Raw genomic sequence first — 18,843 nt, forward strand, 5'->3', positions numbered from 1 at the left:
AGGAACAGGATGTTCCCTATCAGAATAAGGGCAGATTTGAAAAAAAAAAGAAGAAATTGTAGGAGTTACCCAAGAGGTCTTCCAACGCGTACCAAAGGATGAAAATTGGTTGTGGCACTTGAGATTTGGACATCTCAACTTTGGAGGTCTTAACTTGTTGAGCAGAAAAGGAATGGTAAGAGGATTACCATTGATAGAGAAACCGGACAGCCTTTGTAAAGGTTGCATCTTGGGGAAACAACACAGAGAAAGTTTTCCATCAGGGAAAAGCATAAGGGCAAAGGCACCCTTAGAGATTGTCCACTCAGACTTATGTGGACCAATGCAAACCACATCATTAGCAGGCAGCCAATATTTTCTAACATTCATTGATAATTTCACCAGAAAAACTTGGGTTTATTTCCTTAAGAACAAAAGTGAAGTGTTTGAAAAATTCCGAAATTTCAAAGCACTTATTGAAAATCAAAGTGGGTTGCGCATCAAAGTTTTGAAAACAGATAGAGGAGGTGAGTATATCTCCAAAGAATTCCTACGATTTTGTAGAGAATATGGAATACATAAGCAATTTATAGCTAGGTACACCCCACAACAAAACGGAGTTACTGAAAGGAAAAATAGGACCATCATGGATATGGCGAGGAGCATGTTGAAGGCAAAGCATTTTCCAAATGATTATTGGGCTGAAGTTGTACACTGTGCAGTATATATTTTGAATAGGTGTCCAACAAAGGCAGTGATGAACAAAGTGTCGAAAAAAGCATGGAGTGGGAGAAAGCAAGGAGTCACCCACATGAAAGTTTTTGGATGTGTGGCTTATGCACACATTCCAGATCAGCTAAGGAGGAAGTTGGACAGCAAATGGGAGAAATGTATTTTTATTGGATACAGTGAGGAATCCAAAGCTTACAGGTTGTATATCTCATCTACCAAGAAGTTTTTTTGTGAGCAGAGATGTTCAGTTCATTGAGGAGGAAGCTTGGGATGGAAGCATAGAGAAAAGAGTGAATGTTAAAAATTGTTTGTCTCATGATGAAGATGATGAGGATATGGCTGAAATACATCCCCAAACAGCAGCGCCAACACAAGGACAGCAAGGAACACCCTTGAGAATAAATGAAATTGTTTCTCCAAGCACACCACAAGGAGGAAATTCAAGTGCATCTTCAAGCACTTGCACACCAAATGAAAGAGGTAAGAAATTCAGAAATTTAAGTGACATTTATGATGAAGGAATGAATTCCTTGTTTGCTTTGTATTGTCATGTTGATGACCCTATTTATTTCGAAGATGCAATTAAAGCTAAGAAATGGATAGAAGCTATGGATAAGGAGATGAATGCCATAGAGAGAAACAAGACATAGGATTTGGTTGAGCTACCAAAATGTAAGGAAGTCATTGGAGTTAAATGGGTCTACAAGACCAAGAGCAATGCTGAAGGCAAAATAGAAAGACACAAGGCAAGGCTGGTTGTCAAAGGTATAAGCAGTAGTATGGGAGAGATTATGAGGAGACTTTCGCACCGGTTGCAAGAATGGAAACCGTGAGAGCAGTGTTGTCCATAGCAGCTCAAAACAAGTGGAAATTTTACCAAATGGATGTGAAGTCAGCATTCCTGAATGGAGTGTTAATGGAAGAGGTTTATATTGAGCAACCTCTAGGCTATGAGAAGAAAGGCCAAGAGCACAAAGTGTGCAGATTGAAGAAAGCTCTTTATGGGCTGAAGCAAGCACCAAGAGCATGGTACAGTAGGATAGATTCTTACCTACTGGAGAATGGATTTGAAAAATGTGAGGGAGAACCCACCATCTACATCAAAGAAAAGGATGGTAAATTGCTAATTGTTGTGTTATATGTTGATTATGTTATTTTTACAGGTAATGATGACTACCTCATTGAACAGTTCAAAACAGTCATGAAAGAGGAATTTGAAATGACTGACATGGGTTTGCTGAGATACTTCTTAGGAATAGAAGTAGATCAAAATGAAAATGGGATTTTTATCTCACAGGAAAAATATGTAAATGAAGTGTTGGGAAGATTTAACACGCAAGAGTGCAAGGCAGCAATCACTCCCACAGTAATGGGATTAAAACTCAGCAAAGAGGACAACAGCAAGGATTTTGATCCTAGCTTGTATAAGAGCATAGTTGGCAGCCTTATGTATTTAACTGCAACTAGGCCAGATATAATGTTTACTGTTAGTTTAATTTCCAGATTCATGGAGAGGCCAAAAGAAGCACATTGGCAGGCAGCAAAAAGGATTCTGAGGTATGTTAAAGGTACTAAAAGGTTTGGCATTTTATATACTGTCTCAGAATGTTCAGATTTGGTTGGATACACTGATAGTGATAGGGCTGGAAATGTAGATGATCAGAAAAGCACATCCGGTTATGTTTTTCACATGGGTTCAGGAGCCATTTCATGGGATTCTAAGAAACAGCGTATCGTGGCGTTTTCTATAGCAGAAGTAGAATATGTGGCAGCTATAGCAGCAACTTGTCAAGCAGTTTGGATGAGAAGGATGTTAAGGAGCTTAAGCCAAGAGCAGGGAAAAGCAACGGTGATTTTTTGTGACAATAGCTCAGCTATTGCATTATCCAAGAATTCAGTGTTTCATAAGAGAACGAAACACATTGACACAAGGTTTCATTACATCAGAGAATTGGTGAGCAATGGAGAAATTGTTCTACAACATTGCAGGACTTAGGAACCGGTTGCAGACATTTTGACAAAGCCACTGGACCAGAAAAGCTTTGAATTTTTGAGGAAATGTCTGGGTATGACTGATAACCCAGTAGTTAAAATCAAAGGGGAGTGTTGAAACTGTAATTTCCCCTGCGCGGCAAACAGTTCCAGCAAAACCATTGTCTCATATTGCACCACCTTTCGCACAAAGCGGTTTTTGTCAGAGGGCCTCCGAACACCCCAACTAAATGACATGCGTCCAATGTACGTCTCCAAAACTGCCCATTCCTTGGGCGGTAAACATCGTTTGGTTTGTGTGAGTTAGCCAAGCGAAATGCGTCCGATCAAGTCAACGGACCAGGATCTTCTTCAACTTGCCTGAACCTTTTTTTATTTTAGCGCCGGTTTTAACTTTAATGTATTTAATGAACTGTCATAGTCTTAGGTAAATACTTTAATTCTTTCATACGGCAGGAATTATTATATTTTTCCTTGTTAACTCATAAAAAAAAGAGGTATGCGATATGTTTTTTTTTGTGTGTTGACTTTGTATTGTAATTTTCACACGGGGAAAAAAAAAGGAAAGCACTGCAGTGTGAAAGAAAATGCATTGTAACACGGGATGCAAGAAAGGGGTTCGCCGCAGCGAATAACAAACCAGAGGAGCACAACAATGTGGAAGAAAAGAAAGATTTGCGGCAGAAAATAAAATTTTGGGATTTCTTTACAGGTGCTGTGGTTGTTTATTGAAACAAATGGGATTGCAATGTAATTTTTTTATTTGAATATGAAATGTGAAAACCCAGCATTTCGAATGTAATGAAGAATTTCACACAGGAGTGAATGTGAAAGAATTTCTTTTACAACAGTAAACCAGTGTAAAAATTTCTCATTTTACAGCAGTAAATGTAAAAGTTTTTTTTCACACAGCAGTGAATGAAGATTTTACACAGCAGTGTAAAATTATTTGTAAAAGAGGCAGAGTAATTTTGTTCTTTTTTGGTGAAAGTTCTTGGTGAATCCCTCTGATAAGAGGAAGAAATATGTATCAGGCATTTTATTAATGAATATAAAAGATTTATGGGTGTGAAAAATCTTTGTTCTCAGAAAATATGTTAGCAAAACGGAGCATTGACTCTGTATTCAGTTAGTTTGTGTTTGAAATTACCAGAAATTTCCAACATTTCTTACCAAGATAATAACTTGTTTAAGAAGCTGGAAAGAAAAAGCCATGAAGCACTATTAGGCACAAATCATGTTAAGCTTAGGGTTATTGTCATGGTTTTATAGAAGACTCAGACTGCATAACTAATGTGAATATAATCCAAATATGGATTGTGCAATTGATTAATATAAATGGCTACAACTACCTGACTATGAAAACCTTAGATACCAGTTTGCCTGCTCTGCTCTAACTCATTCATTTTATAAAACATGGTAAATATGTTATTTACAGGGGAAACAATCTAGTCCAAGTTGTGCAGGTGAGCAAAATATCGATGTATTTTTGGTCATTCTATAAAACTCAGTTTTCGCAAATGATCAAAACAATCAAAAACTAATTCCAAAACCGCATACATCTTTAAATGGAAATGATGGCTAAGGACCACTGCATGCATAGTAAAAAGTCAACGAGTATCAAACTAATAACTGCCTGCCTCTGGTTGGTTAATATATGCAGGTTCACAAAATTGGTTCCACAAGATGGTTCAGAAAAGAAACTTTATAAAGGTGCATTGCATGAATAAAACTGATTCCAAAGATTTATACATCGTTTAATGGTTGTGATGGCTAGGGACCATTGCCTGCATAGTGAGAATCAACAAGAATCAAACTAAGAAATTGTAGCTCGTTGGTTAGAATACAAAAACACAAAATTGACACCACAAGGTAGTTCAGAAAAAAAAAAAAAAAACAAAAACAAAAAAACAAAAAAAAACAAAAAAACAAAACAAAACAAAACAAAACAAAAACAAAACAAAACCTCCTCAAGGATCATTACTCGTGCATTACATGAATGTAAGTTGCAAGCAACAGAATTTTCACAAACCAAACCCTTAACGGGTGAAACCAAACACTGACTCCACAAATTTCAGCAAAGATATTTCCAATTACCATTTGAAGCATTATTAAGAAAAAAATTGCACAGCTCTATCATAGCTTGAAGAAAAGTAGCAAGACTTGACTCTACAAATGGTTTGACAAGGTCAAAATTGAGAATGCGAAATTATAGAAACTAAAACAAATACAAAAAAATTCACCCAAAGATAAAATATTGATCTTTTGCCAAGACAAACTCTATCGGTCAAAGGCATCATAGCAAGATTCGAATCCAAACACAACCCAATACGGACAAAATATGTAACAAAAAAACCTTATACAATCCCCAATACAGAAGTATAGATACGAAAAATATGCATTTTGTTCCAAATTTTGGAGGAATTTCAGAGTTAGGAACAGAGTAAATAAGAAAAATAATCTGTTTCTTGAAAATTTCACTATTTAGTTTATATTTATAGATCTTTTTTAGGTTTTTTTGCTTAATATTTTCAGAACGAACAACTAAGAATTGAACAGAGGAAAGGAAACCAGACTCACATGGTTCTGCAACTCGCGATCAAACCCTATGAGCTCCCCCACAAATTCATCTCTACAGGAGCTGTCAAGATCCTTGCTTTGGAGCCAATTTGTAAATATCAGAAAGATTTTACTCCCAACCTCCTTGAATTCCATAGGGGTTTTTAAGGTATTCTTGGCATAATGCTTGTCTAAATATTCTGCAATTTTATCAGAGTCTAATTCAAGCAAGCAATTGGAATTCCATCCATCGATAAGTAGTAAGTTATTCTGAGTACATTTCGAGTGTGAGGAGGGACTAATCCCCTGACCATGTTTCCCATCTCTAAGAACGGGCATCAGTCCAGAAGGATTTTTCACCATAAATCTATACAGAATAGATTAACATATCTTCTGATAGTGAAGGAGATATCAACATAGTGTTTACCTCTGATAGTGAAGGAGATATCAGCATAGTGTTTACCTGTAATAACGTAGACTATCAGAATAGCCTTTACTGGTAACAATGAAGACGAGAGTTCTCGAGCTCTCTGCCCATAACAACCCTCTGCCATAACAGAAATGAAGGCCATCTTCCGCCCGTCACTAAAGGATGAAGGCCATGACTAGTAACTGAAAGATGAAGACCATGACAAATATCAGGAAAATGTGCACAGATGTTAGTGGAGAGCAGAAGGGTGGCCCTAAAAATATGTGCACAGATGTCAGACGTACATTAAAAGTGTAGACTGTCGACTGATTCAAAAGAAGTCCTATCAGCCTAATAATTAAATAAATTTAAATTAAATTATAAATTACCTAAAATAATTAAATATAATATTTTAAACCTATATATAATTTTTTACTATTTTCCATTTTCCAGTGTCTGTGTATTTTACAATCTGATCGATCTGTTGCCTAAGATAACATAGACACGCACCAACACATGAGTCTGTAATTCCTTCACTCATTAATTAACTAACTAAGATCACTCACGAGTGATTTTCAGATCAAGTGGTATCAGAGCTCCTTAGGCTAATAAGGTTAGACAAGCTTGTGTTGGATTTAGTTGTTGAATGCTAACTAGATCCAAGCTCAAATCAGGAGAAGGAGAGTTGGTCGAAACTAATCCTGAAATTGGGAGAGTCTATCCTCAGAAGACAATGTCAGAAGAAGGTTCTGTGGGGCCAGACCCTCAATTCATAGATAGTTTTCTAGCCATAAGGTCCATGGTAGAGGAAATATATAAGGATTTTAGAAAACACAAGGATGAAGATGCATCAGGCTCCAAACAAGACAAAGGAGAAGATGAGTCTTTCCTCCATGACCACTCAAAAGGCAAAGGGAAAGAAGAAAGCTTTTTCACACCTCCTAATAGACCTGAACATAAAAAGAAGGCATCTTTGATTAAGCTAGATGTTAAATTTGATTTACCTATATATGATGGAGAGTTGAATGCAAAAAAGCTGGACAATTGGATTAAACAAATTGATGTTTATTGCATAGTGCAGAGTATCGACTCGGACAAGAGCAAGATTTAGCTGGCAAGCCTACAACTTGGAGGCACTGCCTTAGTTTGGTGGGAAGGCAAGACCCAAGCTGACATGAAGAGACATGGTAAGACTATCCCTATCTAGAGTGAATTTGTTTCTACAATCAAAAAGTGATTTTATCCATTGGCCTACATGCAGCAAGCCATGATGAGTTGGCAAGCTCTTCGACAGTTGAATGGGAAAAGTGTACAAGGATACACCCAAGAATTTAGGAAGAGAGCATTGATTCTAGGAATCTCATTAGACTCACCGAAGACTCTGTTGAAGTACATCTATGGTCTACACAGCTACATGAGGCATACTAACCTCATGTTTAATCCCACTAGGATAGATGAGGTATCTGTACAAGCTACTCATCTAGAAGCTAGAGGAAAGAATGGAAGTCCAGAAGTTGGGGGATCATCCCAACCCACTGCAAGCAAAAATAAGGAGAAAAGAAAACAGAAATGGAAAGCAAGGAAGGCTAACACTTCACAGAAGAGCAAGTCTTCGTGCACTCACTGTAAGAAGGATGGGCATGATGATGAGCACTGTTAGATTCTGCATCCAAAGCTGAGGCCTAAGAAGTTCGAGGGCAAGAACAAGAACACTGCTGCAGCTATTCAAAAAGATTTGGGGTCAGACTCAGGAGATGATACAACTATTGTAGCCACAGGTATAAAAGGTAAGAATTATGAAGCATCTACTAGTAATTCTGCACAATCTACTATTGATGAAGAAAATAATAGAAAAAGACATGAGCTTTTCCATATTCGAGTTGTTTCCAAACATCAAAAGATTGATACTTTGCTTGATAGTGGCTCACAAGTAAATTTAATTTCTGAAGCAATTGTAAAGAAGCTGGGATTAGTGACTACACCTCACAAGAAACCATACCCATTAGGATGGTTGAATGATAAAGCACAACTACAAGTGACTAGACAATGCAAACTCAAGTTTTCTTTTGATTCAACATTTGTAGATGAGGTTGAGTTAGACATAATTCCTTTGGATATATGTGGAATTGTTTTAGGAAGTCCTTAGTTGTATGATAGAAAAGATATTTTCTATAGAGCTGAAACAAGTATCTATTTGTTAAATATGGAATCGAATACTTTGTAAGAGCTCATAAGCTCAAGAATAATTATACTCTCATAAACTCAGGGCAGATGAAACGAATGATAAATTCATGCAAACAATTCTTACTAATGGTTGTAAAGGAAAAGAAACCTGATAAAACTAATGTATTTGAGGGCTGTAATGCTAAACAACAAGCTGATTTAGAAAAAGTTTGTTTCAGAGTATAATATTTTATTTCAAGAACCTAAAGGTCTGCCACCCAAAAAGGAAATAGTGTATGATATTATTTTGCAGCAAGATGCTCCATTGCCTAACATTGGAATGTACAGGTTGTCCACTTTAGAGAATATTGAAATCAAGAAGCAGGTGCAGAAGTTGCTCGAGAAGGGGTTCATCAGACCTAGCACATCACCATGTGGATCTCCAATCATTTTGGTCAGAAATAAAGATGGCTCGTGGAGAATGTGCATTTATTACCGAGCACTGAATAAGATAACAATCAAAAATGATTATCCCCTTCCTGACATAGATGGTCTGTTGGATCAATTGAAAGAAGCTGTTTATTTTTCCAAGTTAGACTTGCATAGTGGATATCATCAGGTCAGAGTTGCAGAACAAGATGCATGGAAGACTACTTTCAAAACAAAGCAGGGATTGTATGGGTGGTTGGTTATGCCTTTTGGTTTGACTAATGCTCCTGCTACTTTCATGAGAATAATGAATGATGTAATCAGACCTTTTCTTGATGATTTTGTTATTGTGTATCTGGATGACATTCTGGTTATTAGCAAAACATGGGAAGAACACTTAAAGCATGTTAAGCAGACACTAGATGTTTTGAAAAGAGAAAAACTTTATGTTAAACTCTCAAAATGTGAAGTTGGCAAAACATATTTGAATTATTTGGGACATATAGTAGGAGGTGGTGAATTGAAGATAGATCCCTCTAAGGTGGTATTCATTGTAAACTGGCCTAAACCCAAATCTGCTACAAAAGTTAAGAGCTTCTTAGGAGCAACACAATATTGGAGAAAGTTCATTTCTAACTTTTCCTTAATTGCAGCTCTCTTACATGCTTTGACAGGATTGAACAAGGTGTTTCAGTGGGGAGGAAAACCGCAGAAAGCCTTCGACACCTTGAAAGAAAAGATTAGTACAGCACCAGTACTAGCACTGCCTGATCTTCAAAGACCATTTGAGATCCAAACGGATGCCAGTGACTATGCCATGGGATCAGTGTCGATACAGCATGGTAAACCCATATGTTATCATTTTGAGACATTTAATTCTACAATAGTTAACTATCCTCCGTATGACAAAGAATTGTATGCGTTAGTACAGAGTGTGAAAAAGTGGAAACCTTACTTAATGGGCAAAGAGACAATAATACATATTGATCATCAACCACTTCAATATATACACTCCCAAACTAAGTTGCAGCAATCAAGACACTATAGATGGATGGGTCTCCTACAACAGTTTCATTTAGTCATCAGATATAAAAAGGGCATACATAATAAAGTTGCAGATATGTTATCTAGACCCATTATAAATGCATCTACTATACTTAAGCATAATTCTGTGTTACGTGAGAGCTACATTGAACAATATGCTCAAGATATAGACTTTAAAGATGTATATGCAACTTTAAGTCAAGGAAAATGAGTAGAAGAATTGGATTATCATGTAAAGGACCAACTCTTATATCATTGTGGGAAGTTATGCATTCCAAAAACTGAAAGAGTGAAGATAATTAGAGAAGCACACACTTCTCTAATATTACGTCACTTTGGGGTAACTAAAACAGTTGCACAGCTACAAAGATTTTGTTATTGGCCAAAAATGAATGAGACAGTTTCTAGATATGTAAGAGGGTGTACTATGTGTGCTAAAAGCAAGCCCGGCAATAGAAAACTAGGCTTGTGCACTCCATTACCAGCACCTTCTCATCGTTGGGAAAGTGTTTCCATGGATTTTGTTGGAGGACTGCCTAAATTTAGGAAAGGTCATGATTACTTGTATGTTGTTGTGGATAGGTTCAGCAAAATGTGTATTTTGATACCTTGTAGTAACAGGTTACAACTGAACAAACTACAAAACTATTATTTCAACATGTATGGGTTCATTTTGGATTACCCACTTCCATTGTATCTGATCGAGACACCCGATTTGTGGGGAAGTTTTGGTCAAGTCTGTGGGAACTTATGGACACCAAACTGAAGAAGAGTATAGCTTTTCATCCACGTATCGATGGCCAAACAGAAGTGGTAAACAAGACAATAATCCAGTTACTCAGAGGATATTGCAGCAAGCATCCTAAGCTTTGGGATGAACATTTGTGTTATGTGCAGCATGCTTACAATAGAGCCAAACATTCTTCTACACATAGATCTCCTTTTGAGACCTGTTTTGGTTTTACACCAAGGTCTCCTTTGGATTTTGTCTTTGGTAAAGACACCACAATTGAGGGACACATTGATGCGGACAGGGAAACTAGGTTCATTGAGAAAATCCAAGAGATCCACGAGGCAGTACAAGAACAGCTAGAAAAGAGCCAAGCCAAATACAAGGCAAGGCATGACAAGAATCGGATGGAGCATAGTTTCCAAGTTGGTGACCAAGTCTCGCTATATATCAGCAAGGATAAGATGTAAGATGAAGGTAAAAAGCTAAAGCCTATTAGGTATGGACCTTTGAGGACACATGAGAAGATTGGTGAGAATGCTTTTCACCTTGATCTACCAGCTTACATGCACATCTACTCAGTTGTAAATGCAGATTGCTTGAGATTATTTGAACCTTCACTAATTGAGGATCCCGAAGAGCATAGTCAATTGCCTTCTATTGATGACCTGCTACCTGAATATCTTAATGAATTGCAGGAGGACACAGTTCTGGACAAGAAGGTGAGGACAACGCGTAGGGGAGATGTTTAGTACATCAGAATTGGGCTCAAGGGTTCAAAGACGAACAGTGCAAAGTGGATAGAGATTGGACAAGTGAGACAATTGTACCCTCACTTAGTCGATGCTTGAAAACCAACTTTTGGTGGTCCAAAAGCTTTTTCAGTGGGAAGGCCATGATCCGAATTGGATCCATGAAAAATTATCAAGATGCTATGACTGTATCAAATCAGGACAGACTTCAAAAACTTGTGAACAAAGGGCTATCAGGAAGGACCTCTGAAGAGTGGCAGTTTGCAGCCGGCAAGGAACGACGAGGACCTCCGTCAAAGCGCACTAACCAAGACCCATGGAGACCGCGCAGGACACAAACTAGTAGTTGGGAAGTTCGGATCAGAAAATGGAGGCCGTTTCTGATGCGCGCTGGGCAAAACCCCTCGAGAAGGAAAGGCCTCGAGCGCTCAGTCGCATGGGAATCCGGAAACCATAAGGAAAGCGCTAAAGTGAAAGGCGGGTCCCACGCTCTGAAACCGGCGGAATATCGGAGGCACTTTGGGGCCGTAAGCGGATTTGGAAGAAAACGAGCTTTTCCACACATTGTGATGCGTGTCCAGCGGATGAGAGAGAAAAACACCTCTCATCACGGGCTAATGGTCAAGCAAGTCAACCGCGTGATAAGAGCAAACACCGTAGGATCTGGGGGCTCCAGATCTAACGGCGAAGATTGCGCCTGATGAGAAACCGGATCTGGAGGGAGAATTAAGCCGCGGCATATAAAAGTCTGAAGTCCGATTTGACCACTGAGTTGGCGAATGAATCATTACACAGCATAACTCAAATACCGAACCGTTTGAGGAAGAGCTGGCACAGTTCGTGGGAGGACAAGTGGCCACTTCCCTGTGAGACGTTACAAAGCTGCGATGTCGCAGAGGTAGGGAACTCCAAGCGAACAACAGCAGGCGACCTGAAGGGGTGGAAGAGGAAGCAAATAGTCAGAGGATGGATTGGCCTTAAGCCATGAATGAACAGACAGAGAACAGGCAAACAAGAGAGTGAGAGAGCCAGAGCAGAGAAAATCAAGAAGCAGAAAACAGAGAGCCGAGCTGACCTGCAGATTTAAGGCAGCATCGAACAGACAGAACCAGGCTTGAGAGGTTCAAGCGATCCCTGTGAGGATACCTGTCGGGAACTGAGTACCAGATTGGACTCATCCCATTAAGACCAGTGAGGTCGAGACTTGGTAAGGAAGAGTCTGTGCACTCTAGTGGCTTGGGAAATCCAAGAACCACCCTACTAAGCATTATCTGTTTCAGAAGACTCAAATTGAGCTCCTCCTTGTAAAACTCTGCTTTAAAGACACAATAAAATGAAGGCCACCACTGAAAGCTGGACCGGAGATGTAGCCGAGGAGGATTGGGTGAACTCCTTATTAATTGTTATGTTCTTGTATTTGCTTACTGTGTTTCTCTTACTATTTTCCATTTTCCAGTGTCTGTGTATTTTGCAATCTGATAGATCCGTTGCCTAAGATAACATAGACACACACCAACACATGAGTCTATAATACCTTCACTCATAATTAATTAACTGAGATCACTCACGAGTGATTTTCAGATCAATAGTTCATAGATTTAATTGCACCGAGAGTAGGAAGATACTTTATAGCCCAATATACAGGAGATATGGTCATGTTGTGTTTGATAACATTATATTAAAAAAAAATCACTTATATCAAAAAATAAAAATAAAAAATACAAGTTGGCTTTAGAGTAAAAAAATATAGTTCATCTTTGGAGTAATTCTTTTTTAATTAGAGATATAAATAGAAAATATTGTTGATTTGCTACATGATAATAATAATAAATAACAATGTTTTATTTTGATATGACTTAGCCATGGAAATAGAAAAAAAAAAGGCCTACTTTGTTTGTTTGTAATAATAAAAGTATTGAAGATTTATTTCTTCTCGTGAGTCAATAATGAAATTAGAAAAATGATTGTTTTATTATTAGGTGTTGTAGAGTCTATTATGGAGGAGATGTCATTTTGTAACATTACCTTACAACAACAAATAAATAACTACATATGTACATATATCTAGACAATAAAAAAAATTGTGTATGTATATAGATACATGAAAACATCTGAAAAGATTTATATATGAAGAAATTTGACCCCTCTTAGTGGTGCTCAATAGATTTGAGTTTAAGATGCAGATTGCTTTTGAAATCCAAATCTAGTTAACGACTTTTGAGTAAATAATAACAACATCTCATTGTTTTCCTCATGGCATGTGTATGTTGTAGGACTACCATAAGATGACACTCCACCCCATGTAGCTACCACAACTTATAATTATGAGCATTGGATAGTTGGATTGCTCGCATAGTTTGTGTGTTATCATAAATGTGAATGTTGTTAAAGGGATATCACCTCAATCCCTATCTGCATTCACCAATGTTGACTCTTCCATTTTATCATTATTTTAGTACAACTTGGTGCATTCCTCAAACATGATAGTGACAATTTCAATTTTATGGCTATCTAGCTTTAGAAGCTATGTGTTTTTTGAGGGACATCTAGCTTTGCAAGTTTGGGTAAGTTTCCTCTAATATTCCTTGTTTCCTAACTACATTTCCCATTCTCGTATGCATCCCCCTTAAGTTAAATCAATCAGAAAGCCCTCACTCTATCAACTCAAGTTTTCCTTCTCTCAACTTGCTCCCTCATTTTCTTTATCATGTCTTCCTGCTTATTGCTTGGCCTAGCCTTCCCCTCACTTTTCTTTGTGTTCTTTTGGTTGGTGCTCAACATTAGGTATGATATCACATTGCATTTATCTCCTTATTTTTTATGTCTTTGGTATGCACTTTATCATGTGACATCCCAGTTCTTCTCAAGGTCATCGCAAATGTTATGTGAGAAGGGAGCCTCCTCATTCGAGGGCTCAAGTTAATGCTAAAGCCTTTTTTGCTTAAAACTGGACACACAAATCCCATGTTATAAGGGAGGATACCAAATTCAAGAAACACTCACTCTAAGCAAACCCAGCATATGCAAACTCCAATGTTTCTTGCCAAATTTAAATCATTATGGGTAAGATCCTAGTGGAAAGAAGTGAAGCACAATAAGAAATTTTGCTTAGCATTGATACCATGTATCTACAACTCAGAAAAATGGACAAATATTTATTCTTGCTAAGAAAGTTGTAGACTTGGACTTCCCTGCTCATGTTGAAGAGGAAAGTGACCCTACAACCATTCAAATAGACTCTCCCAAAACATAATTAGTAAAGATGTTTATTTTGATTCTTTTGTATCTAAACAAATTATCCGAATTAAATATAGCTCTGGCTCTAAATTAATGAATAAATTTCCAAACAAATATAAATATTTTATCTATAAAAATCTATATATAACTCTTCACCTATATTAATAACATGGTTTTCTAACGCGCAAATAGTCAATTATAAAAATATTAATTTTTTATAATAATACTCGTAATAAAAATCCAAAATTCTAATATGGGGAGTTTATATATATATAACCATGTGGTTCCACACCAAAGCCAAAACAAATTGATTTTTCAAATCATCAAACCAACCAAACCCACGTTAACAGAAAAATTATATTTAAAAAGTGATACCCACCACCGCGGCCACATTGATGGGCTGTGAGGCAACGATTTCATGAACACACTGCTACTAGTGGTTGGCCACGGTGAAGGGTCACACCAACATTATCGTACTCTTTTACCTCAATTTTGAAGTAACAAATTTTAAACTGAGTTGTTTATAATGCGATTTTTTGCAGATTTTGGTGACGGAATCCGGCGAAGAAATTGAGGTTAAATCTTGATTTGTTGCAGTTAAAATGGTTTTTTAACTGCATATTTGGATTCAGCACCCTGAAAAACCCCTGGGATGCTTTGATTGTGCAGAAACTAGCTATCAAACTTGCGATTCCAATAAATTGTTGCCGGATTTTGACTAGAAAAACCTACCGGAAAGGCTTCCAAAAAATCTCATTATAGACAATTGCATTTTAAACATAAGCTTAATCACATCACAATTTCATTTATAAAAGGGGTAAAGATTTAAATTTGAAATTAATTTTTCATAGTGGCGTGCTAATATTACACTTTAAATATTTTTTTGTAGTGGGATTTATTATTCCTTATCCTTGAAATTAATTTTTCATAGTGGCCTGCTAATATTACATTTTAAATATTTTTTTGTAATGGGATTTATTATTCCTTATTCTATTATATAGTTTAAGTGAGTTTAATAATTAAGAATATAATTTTTTTTAAAAGATTACAGTTTCAAAATTAGAAATAAAGTATATATATCTTCATAGATTTTCATATTGAAAGCTCAAGCTTTACATTAAAATCTCCCTTCACAACTTATTTGCCAAGTGGACATTTATGCATGAAATAAGTATCTTTCTGTTTGTTCTGCCCATTTTTTTATTATGAAATTGTGTGACCATTCCATGTTCACTGTTGTGAGGTGTAGTTAAGGTTTACACACAGTGTTCGTTAAATCAACTATGGTAAGGTACAGTTGTATGGTAGTATTTCAAGATGTTGGAATTGTTGTTTTAAAACACAATAATAAGTGGTAAAACATATTGAATAGTAATAAAGTAATTATTAATCAACATAACAGAGTCTGTATATAATTAAATTACATGCAGTGAGACCATTCATTGCATTGGAAAAAATTCTCTCTGTAATTGATACAAAGATTAAACTTGTTTTAAAGGAACCAGCCTCATTGAATCTTTATCACAACACAGTGCATTTCTCTTCCTTCAATGATTACAAATCTGTGTGGAAATATTTCAAGAAGCTGTAAATGTTGTTTCAAAACAGAAAACTGAGCAGAAAAGGAGTTGTCAAATATATTATCTTATAAAAATAAACATAATGGTAACTATTAACCAACATAACAGAAATATGCTTATAATTAAGCGACAGCTGTTTCAATACACTGCTCTCTGTAATTGATACTAGACTGCTAGTCCCTTTACCTTGTAAACTAGCAGCCTTTGCCAATACCCTATAGCATTTTTGTTATATGTATTCACTTGGAGCTAGAATGCTGTGTTTTATCTATTTGTGAGCCTCTCAAAATCGATGGCATTAAAATCCACTGGGAGACATTTGCAAAAACCAACCATTTATCCTGTTGAAGGCATTTGCAAAAACCTGACATGAGTTGTTCCCGCAGGGCGGTGGCATTAATTTTGATTTATTTTAAGTCAATTTAAGTCAATGGCCTTAGACCTGAACTTGAGTTTAGTTCTCATCCCAGATTAGAAAATATAAATAAACCTTAATGAAGAGCAGAGGAACACCATTTAGACAGCTACCTCTTGTTGAATGCAGAGTTATCACTCTCCATTAAAATGGGATGAGAATGTTTAGCTCAAAATACCTCATTCATTACATATGGGGACAAACAAGCGACCAACAAGTTTATTATTATTGATGAAAAACCTCTTAGATATAAAGATAGGTTTTGGAGCAAAAATTCCAAATTCCAAATTCCAAGTAGTTGTTATTAAAATATGTATAAATTTTATAATATTGTTGTTTTATTATATATTTTAGGTATGAGGAAGATAATTGAGTAGAAATTGTTTTTGTTTGGTTAATAACTCTTTTGTTAGATACAGGGAAATAGGTTAATGGCCTAAGACAAAGAAGAGTCTAGTAAGATTAGAAATATGTCCGTTATAGATTGACGGTAGATCACTCTAATGACATGTTTTTCTATGAATATCAGCAATGGATCTATTGCATTTGGAAATAACAACCAATAATGATGTTTTCGAGCTATTTTTTCACTATATAAATAAATAACTAAATTACTTTTCCCTTTCTACAAAAATATGGAAAATATCAAAAAAACATTTATTTGGAGTTGTTTTTGACTTTTTGGAATTTTTTCAGGGTATGAAATCACAAGTTTGATGGGTAACCCCTACACAATCCAAATGCCCTAAAAATTTTTCAAGACGTTGAATCCATATATAAAAATCAAGATTTCACTTCAAATTTTTCCATCATATTCAATCACACCAAAAAAATCTAAAAAATCACACTAAAAACAACTCCCATTTATTTAATGTTCCAACTTCCCAAAAATCTGGAAAATATAAAAATACATTTATTTAATATCCGGGTTACATATTAGATATGAATTCTTAACCTAAAAACCAAACCTGGATTTCTGATGAACCCACCATGACTCGATGAAACCCGGAATCTCTTACGCATAGAGATATCACCATATCTGTAGATATCACAGTGATTCATGATCATATTTTGCAAACACTGCATTGTTTCTGATTTTACTGAGAAACCCTGAGTCCTGCACACTACCTGCCGCCGTGCAGAAGCGCTTGACCGTCACTTCCTGAATGAGCAAATCTGCAAACTCATTGCCGAAATTATTTCTGGGGAAGCCGTTCACCACCCCCTGGACGGTGTCCGCGTGGATGAGAGGGTTGAATGCGCCGTACACGTCAAGTTGGGTTCCGAAGATGAGCAACGCATTCTCCGGCGAGTGTCCAAAGGTCTCGCATATGTTGTCTTTGTGCCTGAAAACGGCCTCCGCCACTCGATCGCTCAGTCGCGCCGGCGCTCCTTCGCGAAGCAGAAATTCCCGGGCGAGCATCCCTCCGTGGAACTCAAAGGAAAGCGGTGTCTGTTCCATGGCCACGGATGTGAGACCCAGGTCGTGGAGCATCGATGACAAATAGAACATCTCCGGATCCCAATGCCAATGAGGGAAATTCACCGTGGCTATGGCCGTCCCCAAATAGTACGATCGCATGCTGTGGAGGAAGACGGCGGAGTCAAGCCACGATTTGGCGTAGGCAGTGGCCTTCTCAGTAAGAGGGGTTTGCGGGAGAGGAATCGACGCCAACGATATGGGCTTGGGAGGGGTGAGGGTGCCCTTGGATGCACATTGAAGCGCCTGGTTCACCTCTTTCTCCAGCTTGTTCAGATCATCCACCTCTTTTAACAGGGCCACCTCTGACGATGATGCCATTCTAATCAACTCAACACAGGCAACACCTAAAATTATGGAATCAAAACTCAAATAGATCGGATTCTACTACCTTAATCCTCCAACATTTCACAGGAATTTCTGCCGGCTGCTCGCTTCCGTTTTGTGATCTGAATCTCTCATCACAAACACAAACACAGTGTTGTGAAATTATAAATAAAATAATTCAATCCAACTTGCCATTGACTTGATTATAATAATTTTTTCTCAATTGTTATACGAAGTAGGTTCATTAAAGGGGTTTGAGCAGGAATTTCAAAATAATATAACTGATTTAATCGACTCATTTATTTGTTTTTGAATTACAGGGTAGGAATTTCAAAATAATATAACTGTTTTAATCAACTCAATTATTTGTGTTTTTTGAGCTTTAACAAAAGATGTACTGTTTTCAAAAAAATATTAACTATGTTTGATTGGTAAATCATCCTGTAATAATCAATTCCCCATCAAATTTCATCCGGGCCAATAAATTATTTGTTCCAGTTGGTTTCCTCAACGTTATAAGTACTTATAAAGCTTTTTCAAATTTGGGTTGGAAGTGGATTCAGTTTATCCCATGAGTTTCGGATGTATATTTGAAAATTGGTAAATGATAGATAACGTAGGCTCATCTACCCAGGGTGGAAATAGAGATGCCTTGGGAAATGGTATGGATGTTTTATATTCTTTCCTGTCTTGATTTGGAAAGAGCTAACCAATCATATATTAAATATATGGGTATTTAATGCTCTCAGAGCAGCACGTGATTTAACGGGATAACACGGGGCGGGCAAATTCGACATTAAATAATATTTGTCCACTCTGGTGTTATCGAGCTAAGTGGCGTGCTGCTCTGAGGGCATTAAATACCCAATATATGGCTGGTTAGCTCCAGTCGTCCCGATTTAGTTATTTGTTAATGTCTTTTAGTGTTGAAGTTAACATATTGAATATTTGGAAATAATCACATGAGTGGATGCTTTAATGGGCGGTTGTCTCCATTCATATTGAATATTTGGAA

General features: G+C 37.0%; 1 protein-coding gene across 1 annotated transcript; it reads right to left on the reverse strand.

The window, feature by feature from the left end:
* Positions 1 to 16,869: 16,869 nt before the first annotated feature.
* On the reverse strand, positions 16,870 to 17,981 carry LOC149233926 (cyanamide hydratase DDI2-like). The gene has a single exon (XM_089461070.1). The coding sequence runs from the start codon at positions 17,820 to 17,822 to the stop codon at positions 17,070 to 17,072; it is 753 nt and encodes a 250-aa protein (XP_089317196.1). The 5' UTR covers positions 17,823 to 17,981; the 3' UTR covers positions 16,870 to 17,069.
* Between the last annotated feature and the right edge of the window lie 862 nt (positions 17,982 to 18,843).

This window comes from Pinus tabuliformis, chromosome 8, assembly GCF_031772625.1.
Source record: "Pinus tabuliformis cultivar Carrire ecotype Pingquan chromosome 8, CPIR1, whole genome shotgun sequence".
NCBI classification, from domain to species: Eukaryota; Viridiplantae; Streptophyta; class Pinopsida; order Pinales; family Pinaceae; genus Pinus; species Pinus tabuliformis.